Raw genomic sequence first — 14697 nt, 5'->3', positions numbered from 1 at the left:
TACCGATATGCATCACCTTACACTTATCCACGTTAAACCTCATTTGCCATGTCGCAGCCCATTTCTCGAGTGTGTTTATGTCACGTTGCAGGTCTTCACAATCCTCCTACGTCTTCACTATTCTGAATAACTTCGTATCATCTGCAAATTTAATCACCTCACTTGTCGTACCAATTTCCAGGTCGTTTATAAATATGTTGAAGAATATGGGTCCAAGCACCAAACCCTGTGGCACTCCACTCATGAAGCTTTTCCCATCCGAGTATTGTCCATTTACCTCCACTCTCTGTTTCCTATCTGCCAGCCAGTTTTTAATCCACGTGAGTATTTCACTCTCAATTCCATGGCTCACAATTTTTTGAAATAGTCATTCATATGGAACCTTGTCGAACGCCTTCTGAAAATCCGGGTCACCCTTGTCTATCTGCTTGTTTACTCCCTCGAAGAAGTGCAGCAAGTTCATCAAGCAAGATCTTCCTTTGCTGAAGCAATGCTGGCTGGTCCTCATCAGATCGTGTCTGTCAAGGTGATCAATGATGCGGTCCTTTATCAGCGCCTCTACCATCTTTCCCGATACCAAGATCAGACTCACCGGTCTCTAGTTTCCCGGATCTCCCCTTGAACCTTTCTTGAAGATCGGCGTAACATTTGCCACTTTCCGGAATCCTTCCCAATTTGATCAACAGATTGGCTATTAGTTGAAGCAGTTCAGCTGCAGCCCCTTTCAGTTCCTTGATTACCCGCGGATAGATGCCATCATTTTTAAGCCTATCAATCTGCCTGCATACCTCTTCTAGACTGACCATCAACCCTGTCAGTTTCCCGTCTTCATTTCCAGCGTATAGCCTGTCGGCTTCCGGTATGTTGTGTATGTCCTCTTCGGTAAATACAGATGCAAAAAAAATGTGTTCAGTTTGTCAGCGAAGGCTTTTTCCTCCTTTGGCACTCCATTTATTCCACGGTCATCCAATGGCCCCACCGCTTCCTTCGCGGGTCGTTTCCCCTTAATATATCGAAAGAACGGCTTGAAGTTTTTTGCCTCCTTGGCTATTTTTTCCTCGTAGTCTCTTTTGGCCTCTCTTACCGCCTTATGGCACCTGCTTTGATTTATTTGTGCTTTTAAGTGTGTAAGTGTGCATTATAGACTAGTCTTAGGTGATTTCCTTTTTTTTTTTTAAACTTATAACTTTTGCCAATTCACATTATCTCGTACAGAGCAGAACATCCACAGTAATAACAGAAACAATATGACTAGAAGGCACCATAAACTGCAGTCTGGCACTTATCTGATAGATTAATGGACTTCTATTGTGCTTTGTGTCTCATCCATTCGCCCTCCAGTCACATATAGTATATGGACCTACTTCAGAATAAAAAGAATTCAGTTTCAGACGTGAGTGAATTATTGTTCTAAAAAGTCCTTATTCTATGTTTAATGAAGCAGAAGATACTGAAAGAGGGCAGTATATGCCACAGGTTGTAACTCATTAAGTGGGATGAGATAGGATGTCAAAGCATTATGGCATATTTTCTGAAGTTCTGACCACAGACACGGCTGACTCAAGGGTGCAAAAGAGAGAATGAGAGATGGATGGAGTATGAAGAAATTAAACCATGCATGTTTTATACAACAAGCTGCTTTCTCAGTCCAGGATTCTGGGTTATCTGTCATATCAAGCTAAAGGGGCTTTTCTTTTTCATACCCAGTGACTGTATTTTGTATAATGTTGGACATACAAGATGTCCATTATACAAAATACAGCCAACAGCATTAATTCCCCTCCCCCCTCCAAGAATCCCACAATACTGAACATCACGACCACTGTATAGTTTTCTTTCATTCCTTTTAACAGTGCCATTTTCTAATAAAGCGGGATCCCCATCCTATATACATGTGAAAGTTGAATGTGCTTTGATTGTATCATTATTCGTTACATTTGTTGTATTGCAATGTTGAAGGTTTGAAAACCAATAAAGAATTTAAAAAAAAAAAAGGAAACAGTTAAGCAAACTTCCCCCTTATCCCGAGCAGTGTCATAATGATGCAGAAATACTAATCCACTTGAGGGCTCTAGAGCCTTATTGAAAACAATAGATAAAATGCGAAATACAGAAATGCAACCCCCGGACCATTCCACAGTCCCACCACATATGTAGTAGGAACCCTAAAGCCTCCATCCCCGCCAACACTTTCCATTTCCCCCTCCAGACAGCTTTGCGAACAAAACAGAGGTGTAGTACCAGCGTAACAAAGTTTTGTATTCATTTTCCGTCATCACAGTGGGCAGGCTAAGAGTAGTTGCATGCTTCAAAGTCATTTCCCATTCGTCAGGGCTGATAACCTGACCCAGATCCACTTCCCAGGCAGACATATATTTCAGGGACAAAAGATCTACTATTGAGGCAGGTGTATAATGGAAATTATGCCTTTTTTCACCTCAGGGCCCAACAGCTTCTCAAATTCAGTTTTCCCTCCCAAGGAGTTCTCTCAGGAACCCCCACTCGCTGGATATAGTCCTTCGTCTGGAGGTAGGGAAACAAGTCCCTAGAATCCAGGCCATACTTCTTCTGGAGATCTGCAAAGGGTTGCACCTTCTGCTCTTCCATATCAACAAATTGCCCCATGCAGACCAACCCCATAAATTCCCACCGACGAAAGACCCCCGCCCGTCTTAGGTGAATTCTTGATTTAAAAAAAAAAAAAGTTTGAAAAATCCTAATAAACAAATTTCACATTAAACTGTGTTATCGGTCCTTTAAATTGTAAAGACCACCAAGACAGGGAAATATCTACTGCATCTGCTTGTAACATGTTTGAACCTTAGACAGCTGGAAAAAAAAGAAATTCAAAAAGGAAAAGAATTACACACCCCATAGAGGGGCAGAAAGTGCTACAGTAACACACAATCAAACATATTACCAGAAAAACATCTGGAAGTGATAGTGCTATTCTATCAATCCATAAAGTCAAATCAGATGCTTCATTTGTTGGCAGGACATGAATCATACAGTAAACTTTTACACCAGTTTTTGAGGGAACAAAGCCACAACGCCTTTTATCAGGACAGAAAAATGAACTGGAGCCAGGCAAGATCGCTGATGTCACTCAAAGGAGTTCTGAAAAGCAACCCAGACAACCGCTGGGCACGAAAAAGAAAAGCTCCTTTGGCTTGACATCATGACAGATAACCCAGAATCCTGGCCTGAGAAAGCAGTTTGTTGTTGTTATAAAACGTGCATGGTTTAATTTCCTCAAACTCCATCCGCCGCTCACTCTCTCTCTTTTGCACTCTTGAGTCAGCCATGTCTGAAGACACGTCTGTGTTCAGAACTTCAGAAAATATGCCATAATGCTTTGACATCCTATCTCATCCCACTTAATGATTTATGCTACAACCTGTGGCATATACTGACTCTTTCAATATCTTCTGCTTCATTAAACATAGAATAAGGACTTTTTAGAACAATAATTCACTCACGTCTGAAACTGCCTGCTCAAAAGGAGGCGGTAGCGGCTAGCGCATGTGGCAATTTAGCGCGCGCTATTCCGCACGTTAAGGCCTTTCGTAAAAGGAGCCCATAGTATATGTGACTGGAGGGCGAGTGGATGAGACACAAACCACAATAGAAGTCCATTAATCTATCAGATAAGTGCCAGACTGCGCTACTGCCAGCTGTACAAATTGCATTTTTCTTTTGCTAATGAGGTTTCAGGCACTTTATTAAGGGGCATATTTATAAACAGGGGCTACTATTAAGAGGTGTTATTTTACTACTAACTCGTGCAGTTTTAGTATTGGTTCTATTTCGTGCAATGAGACTTAACCCCTCTTTTTACTAAAGTGCGCTATGCTTTTTAGTGCGCGGTAAATATTAGCACCCGCTAATCACACACTAAACGCTAACACGTGCATGTCATCCTATGGACGTGTTGGCGGTTAATGCACGCACTGATTTAGCGCGTGCTAAATGCGCGCTAAAACGCTTAGCGCACCTTTGTAAAAGAGGGCCTTAGTTACTAATAACTAGAGTTAACAGTAGCATAGCACAGCTTAAAGGTGACCCACGTTGATAACTTCTCCTCTAAATAGGTTATGATATAGGGCTCCTTATAAGCAGGCGGTAATTTTTCTGTGTGTGCGCTAAAAACGCTAGCGCACCTTTGTAAAAGGAGCCCATAGTTTAGTAAATAGAGAAAATAGTTCTCGCAACCTCTTTCCAGTTCGATGGTGGAAAAACCTTCATGTGCATGTGAATGTTCTCTTGTGGAAATCTGAACTAGTTTCACCTTTAAAAGACATATTTGCTTGGGAAAGACAACACATCCTAAACGGGATAAAAGTATGTACCAGAGACATGCCACTGGGATCTGAAAAGGGTGAACAAGTGGCATTTTATCAGCAAAAAAGCTCTTAGATCAGGGCACAGCCATATGTCCATCTTAAGACTGAAATATTCAACTATCCAAAGAAGAGTTTCAACAAAGAAAAAAAGTCCCACTATAGGTCATGGGGAGAGTTGGGGGCCCATCCACCGTGAATCTCACACAATCCACTGTGTTCTGGGAAACGAGGAAAAAAAAAAATGCAGCATTCTGACTTATCCCAGCATAAAAGAGGTTTGTGCATTACAAGAGAAAAAGGAGGTGACAAGCTTTAATGCCGACACACGTTGCTAGGCAACATCTTCAATTAAAAAAAAAAAAAAAAGATCCAAGACCAGAGACAGAAGAGTGTTGCTCAATGGCAAAAGAAGCTTGCTGTCTTCTTACTTAAAAAATAGAGAGGAATGTTTGTGGTATAGGGGTGGGGGGGTGGCACTTTCTCATGCTGCAACAGATCAAATCTGGAACGTTTTGTTTGTGGAATATTTATCTAAATGCTTCCTCAGATATGAACGCGGCAGAGAACATTCCATTCCTAACCTCCAGAAGCTGCTTCTTGAGCAAGGCATTCTCCATGTGAAGAAAGAAGCATGCGTTCAGGATTAAATGGGAGCTTGAGAAAAAGCCACCAGCTCCTGTCTGCCCCTGACATAAGGCAAATAAAGGTCACTCGGTGCTTAGGTTTATCGGAGATGGAAATTTACTGGACTTTCCCTTGTACGATTTGGAAAAGTTTTCCTCCGAGGGACAGCGATGATAGCCTTTTTTAAAAACAGAGTCTCGCAACACAGATATGTGAATGCCTCTTACTGTTCTCAAAAACACAGTAGCTACGAGGAACTGTTCATGGGTATTTATACGTAGACATCTGGTTTTGTAATCCAAGGGGTGAGATATTCAGCCCTTGGTAATCTGCATATTTTTTTTTTTTAAACACTGACTGCTGTGGTTAAAATAACACCAGATAATCATGGCAATATCCTGGCTGGCACCAAATATCCAGCTTCAGTACTGACTGGCGATGCTATCAGTTTAGCGGCCTTGCTGAGATCGCTAACTGGATGAAATCAAGACACCCTCTTTTCCTCCCTAACGTTATCCAGTTAGCAGTGATATTCAGACCACCAACTGGATAATTATTGCTTTCTTTTGTATTAGTTCATATGCTCTGTGTTATGTATTGGTATATTTCTCTTTTGTTACTCATTACTATTAAATAATCAAATAGATTTTAACAATAGTTAGTAGTGATAATCAGACTGCCAAACTGATAGCCAACTATTGTCAAAATCTCTTATCATTTAATAATGATATAACCATCCTCCTCCCCTTCGACATTCAAGACCCCACCTCCAACGGACGCCTGAAAACAACATTGGAAACTGTAGAAAAATGGATGACGAACCACAAGTTAAAACTGAATGCGGAGAAAACCAAATTCCTACTACTAGAGAAGGAACAAAAACCATCACTAACAGAACTAGATGTAAACACAATCAAATATCCAATACAGAACACTCTCAAAATTCTGGGAACACACCTAGACAGAGGCTGCACAATGCAAACACAAATACACAAAACCATAAAAAAAGCATTCTTCACCATGCAAAACCTAAGAAAAATAAGAAAATTATTTTCCAAAGAACACTTCAAGATCATTGTACAATCCCTCATACTCAGCTCCTTAGATTACTGCAACAGCCTCTACCTACCTTGCCCAAATACTATGATAAAACAACTACAGACCGTTCAGAACACAGCTATCAGACTCATCTACTCGCTCAGCAAATTCGACCACGTCACACCCGCCTATGTAGACTCTCACTGGCTTCCGATAAAAGCAAGAACTCAATTCAAACTCTACTGCTTACTTTTCAAAGTAACCCATGGTATGGCCCCCAATTACCTGAACAACCGTCTTTGCCGCTACCGACTACCCAGATCAAGAAGAACTCAGAATCTTTTCACCTTCCCCCCTCATAATGGTACCCGACATAAGAAACTTTACGACAGCCTTCTAGCAACTCAGGCAGCGAAAATTGACCCCACCATCACCAAACTGATGATCAAAACAACAGACATCAAAGTGTTTCGGAAAGAAATCAAAACATTTCTTTTCAAAAATCACGTCCTTATTTAATATTCCCCTCCCCAATCACACATGCACTCTCCCCAGCAAATAACACACTAGTCATCCCCTTGAACCTCATTTACCAAAAATATCCAAACTCCTAAATAAGCATCTCCCATAGGTATCCATTTAACCTTCTCCTAAATAAGCATCTCCCTTAGGTATCCACTCAACTGATTCCTTCAAAGTTAGGTATCTTTCTTCAGTTGCCTATATTGTTTTCCCCACTGAACCTTGTAACTACTTGAACCCTGTCAAGCTATTCTATCGATAAATCCAGATATCTTATACTTGTATTTCTATACCACAACATGTAATTTACTTAAATCGTTGTAATGTAATTCTCTCGGTAATGTCCTGATCTCTTATAACTGTAATCCGCTTAGAACCGCAAGGCATAGGCGGAATAGAAATCACAAATGTAATGTAATGTAATAAGTAGCAAAAGAAAAACAAACAATGCATAAACAAGATAAACAGCAGAGCAAATGAACTAAAGTAATACAAAAATAGTGATAATTATCAGATTGGGGGTCTGAATATTGAGGCTAACTGATTAACCTCAGGCTCCACCCAAGCTCCACACATGAATGGCCCCAGGATGGTCTGATACTTCCAAGCTGTTCAGAGGACATATCCAGTTAGTGCTGCTGAGTATTTGATTAGCACTGTAACATATGAGGGGCTGCTGAAAAGTTCTTAGCCCAGCTAAGAAGAGAATGATGTGGAGCCATGAAAGTTACAAGTTATTCTGCACTTTTCATTTCAATGAGGCAAATGCATCTATCAAATGGGCATAAGTACAGGGAAACTAAGCCATTGTGACATCACAATGAGGTTGACTCTTAGGTATTGGTGGAATGAGGCATTATGACATCACAATACGAGGTGATGCTGAAAAGTTCTCAGCCCAACTAAGAAGAGAATGATGTGGAGCCATGTAACTTACAAGTTATTCTGCACTTTTCTTGACACTTTTCGCATCAATGATATGAAATGAAACAAAAAGTGTCAAGGAAAGTGTGGGATTTCCCCTATGAATATGCATGAGATCTATTTGCATGCACTGCTTTCATTGTATGCTAATAGATTTCATGCATATTCATTGGGAAATCCTGAAAACCCGACTGGATTGCAGCCCTTGAGGAGGGACTTTGACACCCCTGCTATAGGAGGTGAGGCTGAACTATGACCTCATCCGTAGTGCTAGTTTCCCCCAAAAAACATGTTGGCAGTCACCATTCATTGTAAATTACTGCCGTCAGATCTGCAATGTGACAAAATCAAGCTCGAGGAATGGGCATCGACATGTCAGATGAGGTTCAACGTGGATAAGTGTAAAGTGATGCATGTCAGTAACAAAAATCTCATGCATGAATACAGGATGTCCGGGGCGGTACTTGGAGAGACCTCCCAGGAAAGGGACTTGGGAGTTCTGATCGACAAGTCGATGAATCCGTCCACACAATGTGTGGCGGCAGCAAAAAGGATAAACAGAATGCTAGGAATGATAAAGAAGGGGATCACAAACAGATCAGAGAAGGTTATCATGCCGCTGTACCAGGCCATGGTACGCCCTCACCTGGAGTACTGCGTCCAGCACTGGTCGCCGTACATGAAGAAGGACACGGTACTACTCGAAAGGGTCCAGAGAAGAGCGACTAAGATGGTTAAGGGGCTAGAGGAGCTGCTGTACAGCGAAAGATTAGAGAAACTGGGCCTCTTCTCCCGAGAGGAGACATGATCGAAACATTCAAGGTACTGAAGGGGATAGACTTAGTAGATAAGGACAGGTTGTTCACCTTCTCCAAGGTAGGGAGAACAAGAGGGCACTCTCTAAAGTTGATAGGGGATAGATTCCGTACAAATGTAAGGAAGTTCTTCTTCACCCAGAGAGTGGTAGAAAGCTGGAATGCTCTTCCAGAGGCTGTTATAGGGGAAAACACCCTCCAAGGATTCAAGACAAAGTTAGACAAGTTTCTGCTGAACAAGAATGTGCGCTGGTAGGGCTAGTCTCAGTTAAGGTGCTGGTCTTAGACAAGAGGGCCGCCGCGTGAGCGGACTGCTGGGCATGACGGACCACTGGTCTGACTCAGCAGTGGCAATTCTTATGTTCTTATGAAAACCCGACTGAATTGTGGCCCTCGAGGATGGACTTTGACACCCCTGTCCTATAGGGTCCTTGCTCGCTCTCTCTCTCTGTCAGTGTCTATGGTGGTGTGATGCTTTTTATGATTATAAAAGTGTGTGTCCTAATTTCCTCAGAAAATTACTATCTTACTTTACTCTAACCGCAAAGAGGGAACTTTAATGAACTTTTTCTGCATGTAAAACCCTGTTTTATGGATATTAAAGGGCCTTCACACAATTAACCTATGGATTAAATATATAAAAGAATGAACCTTTATGCAAACTAAGTGTAGGCATGGTCTGGGAAGAGGTTTAGGTGCAGTCATGCCTAGAGATTCTTTTAAATATTACTTCCTATTATATAAACTTAAAAATGAACAGGAGACATCAGTAATAACTTAATCAACAGTGTTATTGAGCTGCTCATAAATGCAGCACAGCCTTGAGGTAGCTCTACAAATTGTTCCAATTCATTCAAACATAAGGATGCAATCACCAAAACAAGGAAACTCATCGGACCCATGCCAGCACTGAGATAGGATTATCAAAGGGCTCCAGAAAAAGAAGGGCTGATTGAGACATAGGGTTTTACTTCCATTGAAAGCTATGGAAGTAAAATCTGGATGTCTCAATCCATCCTCCTTTTCTGGAGCCATATGGTAACCCTACACTAAGAAGCCCTTCAACCTTTTTCAGGAGAGACGACTGTCTACTGATGGCAGAAAGGATATTTGAGGAAATCAAATGCTCAATGTAAAGTCTTTATTTGATAAAGTGACTTGACACGAGCCGTGTTTCGGCTGCAAAACCTGTCTTAGGAGTCAAGTCACTCTTGATAGTGGATGACCCTCCCACTAAATGAAACAATACCTTTAAAACACCATAAAATAGTCACAGATTACTCAGATGCATCTGCTCTTAGAAAATGGCTGCCAATACTGTGAACAGCCTGTTTACAGCGCTGCCTCTGCTGATTGGCTGCTGCATCGGGTAAGGAGGGGGGTTTGAGGGTCAGGACCACTGCTGCTTCAGGGCGGGAGGGAGCGAGGGGGATTAGCAGGTCAGGACTGCTTTGGGTAAGTGAGAGGGGCCCAGGAAGCCAGACCTGCGTGGAGAGAGGGAGGGGAGACTGGGGTGGGGGGAGGGATGCAGCATAAGTGTGTATGGGGGAAGATCAGCAGAGTGAAGGGCAGGGGAGGGGAGATGGATGGATGTTGGACCCATAAGTGGGGAGAGAAAGTGACCAGACCAGAAAGGAGGGTGGGAAGGGAGGAACAGACGCTGGACCTACAAGTGGGGGTGGGGGATGAAGTGGGAAGGAAGGGAGACATAACTATTTTTATAGTAACTCTAAAGAAACTACAGTTATCCGGCATTTACTAATCCCCAAGGGTGCCGGATAACTGAGTTTACTGTAAATTGCCCCCAGTGCCCCACCTATATTTACATGAAATTTTGCCATCAATATATTCCAATGCCTGCAACAAATACTGTACTTGACCTCACAGTCAGCAAGAAGTTCAATTTTTACTTCAAATATCAGTGAAACAGTCACTAAATGATCACCAGCCAAATTCTCATGTCTTCCTAAAATAAAGACCAAACATTAGTTTATGTTCCAAAACAGTTGTTGGCTCTGGACAGCAGGGAATTGTGGTCATAAAATATTGCCTCTGTACAAAAAAGTTATTGCAGAAAAACAAGACTGTGGCCAGCAGTAAGCAGTCAAAATGTGCGAAGGAGATGAATTTGATTAAACTCTTTTGTCTTTTGCAACAAAAGGATGCATAAAACAAGTCATGGAATTATAGCTGGTGAGATTTATTTATCTAGGGCAGAGAACAGTTGCTAACTAATCTTGGCTGCATTAGGAAAAGACAGATTCCAGGAACTGTAGCACTGTGACAATTTCTCACGGCTTCATAGGTTTTCAAAATAGCAGGCCACTTCAACTTCAGGAACATGTTGTCCCACAAGTTAGCATAGAATGTCTGATGTTTAAACATTTAGTCAAAGTAAAAATACAGTAAGATTCATTTTAGACAGAACTTAGAAATAGGAATTGAGACACCCAGGTCGGGATGTGTCAGTTTTTGTTGGCATTTTCAAACAGGATCTGTTGACATAGAGCCTGTTTCTAAAATGCATGCAGGAATGGGTGTGTATGCGGTGGTTACATACGGCAGGAACACCCATTTTACAAGTATTTAAAGTCTAAAATACATAGGCATTGGAATGGGGGGGAGGCCATAGGGGTCATGGCCTCCCCCCAAAATTGGAAGAGTCAATTATGGCTCTGCTCCCCCACCCATCTCCTCCCGGCCGCTGTAATTTTAAATCTGCGGGCAGTTGCCACGCAGCGTCACTGTAGAAAGAAGACTTCCAGGGCAGGCCTGCTCGTTGACTCTGCGCGAAGGCTGCCGGAAGATTTAAAATTACAGTGACCAGGGAAGGTAGGTGGGGGAGTCGTCATGCCACAGAATTGTGCTGGGGCTTGGGCAGAGATTTTGGGCTCCCCCCAAAAACAAAAAAAGTGTTCCGCTGCCTATGGTAAAATATCAATGGGACCTAACACAGCAATGTACTGGTATAAATACACGTATGTTGGTATTTCAGAGCAAAAGATCCAAAAGAACGCACCAGGGGCCTCCAAGAGTGGATGAACGTCAAATCTTTAAGGTGGGTCATGACATGGGCAGTGTTTTGGCATAGTGCCTGCATCAGGGGGTCAACTGTGATAATGCAACTTGGGTGATATACTATCAAGAGCCCTTGATAAGCTCATCACCATACAAGAAGTGGCAATCACCTTATCAACAGCTCTTGATAGTATCTACAAAGAGTTGCATTACCATGCCTGATGCAGGCACTACATCAAAACACTGCTCATGCCATGACCCAAACTAAAATTTAACATTCATCTACTCTTGGACGCACCTGGTGCTTTCTTTTAGCTCTTTTCTTGCTCTTTGGATTCCCTCTTTGGTTGCTTTGGTATCTCAGAGCATATACGAGTGCTTATCAGCCATTTGAGAAATCTACATATCTGTGTTTCCCAAGCTGTCACAGAGCTTGATGTCATTTGTTTGTACTGCTTTCAAAGAGGAAACAAAAAAACAATGGGGGATTACAAAGGTGACCTCCCCTGAGCCCTCCAAGAGAGAGTGCTGCACAAAACTGAAGTACCTTCAAATAACCTAGATACTTCCAGGAGAAGCTGCAAATCCTGACGTACACCTCTTACCATATCGATGTATTTGCGATTTAGATGTGCATATTCTGGCTTTTTAAATTACTATATAAAGTTGCTTGCAATACACATCTAAATGATGGTTTATGCACATTCAAAAGGGGCTTCTAAAATAACCATCATTATGTGTCTAGTATTGTATCCTCTATTCCAAATTTAGGGATATTGATTAAACCAGGGGTATCCAACCTCAGCCCTTGCCCAGTCAAAATTTTCAGAATTTCTACAATGCATATGTACGGAGGCAGTGCATACAAAAAGATCTCAAACATATTAATTAGGGAAATCCTGAAAACCCAACTGGGTTGCAGTCCTCAAGGTCCAAGGTTACACACCCCTGGACTAGACAATCACATGTACAGTACACTGATTCTGATTCTGTGCTACTTCAAAATAGAAAGAAATAGGTTACTTACATCTGGATAATAGTCCACAGTTGGCACCAACCGTTCGATTAAAGCCTCCAACGATCCAGAGACTAGACTCCCATCCTGATAAACCAGGTCAGCGCACCGCTCCCCCATATCTGGCTGAACTTGTCCACTACAACTGGAACCAAGCATGCTGGGAAATATTGGAGTCTGGGGCATAGTTTCCTGCGGTGAAAAAAAATGACAGCTTGTCAGCTAACCCTTGTGGAAGATTCAGTTTTTCAGCATATATAATCACACAACTGGAGACGTTACGTTGCAGTAAAATCAACATTTTGAGCCACATGTTGCCACACCCACAGTTCTGAAGTTTTATGGCAACAAGGCTTCAAATGTACAGAAAAGACACATTTCAAAGCAGCTCTTCAGTGCACTTGTAAAGCTTAGTCAAGACATTTCTACAGCCTGTGGGATACCAGATTGTGCGGGGTAGCGATGTGCTGTCTAGCAATCCCTCTTCTGTTTTCACAAGTGGGATCCATTCTGAAAATGAGAGCTGTAATGTAAAACTGGACTATTTAAACAACTCTTAAGAGAACGAAAGGTTGGTCATTTATTATTGACGATTACTGGAATGGAAAAACAGTTATGTATTAATAGGGCAAAGACATATTTTTCTTTTAGCACATGTGGGCTTTGCATATTTTTATGGTGGGGAATTTACTTCAGGAAATGAGAGAGTCTTAACTTGAAGACTCTAAAATAGGGTTCTTAACCCAGTCCTCAGGTCACACCCAGCTACTCAGTTTTCTAGGATATCCAAAATGAATATGCATGAAATAAGTTTTCATGCACTATATCATGCACATTTAAATGACTGGCTTGGGAGGGGGGGGGGGAGCCCCAAAGACTGGGCTGAGAACCCCTGCACTAAAGGCAAATGAGTACTTTGATTTACATCTTGACCCAGAGCACTTTTATCACATATAAAAGGGCCAGACAGCTCCAAGTATAGGATATGGTCTAAGGATTCCCATTTTCTTATGTCCCTGGCCAACTTAATCAATAGGCAAATTAGATGGACACCTAAGGTGGCAGCTTCTAAGGTGTGGCAAATAGCAGCCGAGATCAAAGCAAAACAATTAACCCCGACAGACTTGAACTCAAAGAACCATCAGCACATTAAAGACTTAACTATACTAGAAACACTATTTTCTCAGTTGTCGTGCCCACTCTCTGGAATGCAATGCCATCGAATCTTTGTTCTGAAAATTCTCTAAATGAGTTCAGAACTCTCCTCGAGACATTTCTCTTTAAAGATGCTTGTCAAAATCCCAACTGAAGTCCCACATAAAAACAGGACAACAAAAACGCTTCCAGGAAGCAACACCCCATTTTATCCTTTCGTCTCATCCTCCCCTCCTTTCCTCATTTTATTTTTATTTATTCAATGTAATTTAAAAACCTTCCCTTCCCATTTCTTTCCTTATGTTTCATACTTTTTGTAATCAAGTCATTGTATCGACATTACTCCCCCCCCCAATTTTTATTTTTTTGTTTTTTATATATACAATTTTTTAATACATAATTTTATCTCTTATTATTGTAAACCGACCAGATACTTGTGATGGTCAGTATATCAAAATATCAATAAACTTGAACTTGAAACACACACACACTATCTGAAGGGAGGGTAAACACTTAGCAGAATATATAGCCATGTCCTTGGGTCATAATAAGGGCAAATTTTAATATTAAAAAGTATACTGGTCCATGTTCAGGTGTAATTCTATAACAGGGCACCTGGTAGGCTCTTATTCTACAAAGGAACGTAGGTGTCTACTTTCAATTATGGATTACTGCTTTGTCACCTCTCTGTCTCCTGCTCACCCACTCACCCTCACTCTTCCTGTGAAACTAACCCAAAATGCTTTCTTGTTTTCCTTATATATACTGATATTTGTCAACATTTGCTTATTTCTGATCTGAAGGGTTACCTTCGAAAACTTATCAAAAAAAGCAACAAGTGAGTCCAATCCTAAAGGACCTTATTTCCTTTGGGATTTTTTTTTTTGTTGTTTTATTTCTATATATATACTAGTGTAAGAGTGAAAATACAAGCCTATAAATCAGTTGTGTTCACCTACGCTTAGCAACAGAGGTGGTGTAAGTATCTAACTGATGGAGACGCATAAACTTATATAACTTGCATACACAAGTGCGAGTCCAACCTATGCTCTGCCCATACTCTGCCTATATATATATATATATATATGTATGTATGTATGTATGGTATGTAAGATACACACATATTTACAGAATAAGCATTTAAGGGAAACTGTGGCATTTACAAGTGTATTGTACATATATGCATGTAACTGCCATCTTTCTAATGAATTACATATCTATTTGCCCTGTATCTGTTATTAGC

The 14697-nt window shown here is 41.3% G+C and overlaps 1 protein-coding gene across 2 annotated transcripts in view; it reads right to left on the bottom strand.

Annotated features, from left to right (window-relative positions):
• The window catches only part of RASGEF1A (RasGEF domain family member 1A), a 374005-nt gene that overhangs the window by 51530 nt on the left and 307778 nt on the right, over window positions 1-14697 (bottom strand). For both annotated transcript variants that reach the window (XM_033943511.1, XM_033943510.1), the window contains one exon: window positions 12312-12491. In XM_033943511.1, coding sequence (XP_033799402.1) covers window positions 12312-12485 — 174 coding nt within the window. In that variant the 5' untranslated portion in view covers window positions 12486-12491. The remainder of the gene's footprint in view (window positions 1-12311; window positions 12492-14697) is intronic.

Source organism: Geotrypetes seraphini, chromosome 4, assembly GCF_902459505.1.
Source record: "Geotrypetes seraphini chromosome 4, aGeoSer1.1, whole genome shotgun sequence".
NCBI classification, from domain to species: Eukaryota; Metazoa; Chordata; class Amphibia; order Gymnophiona; family Dermophiidae; genus Geotrypetes; species Geotrypetes seraphini.
The sequence above is the reverse complement of the archived record's forward strand: the minus strand, read 5'-3'. Positions and strand labels throughout refer to the sequence as shown.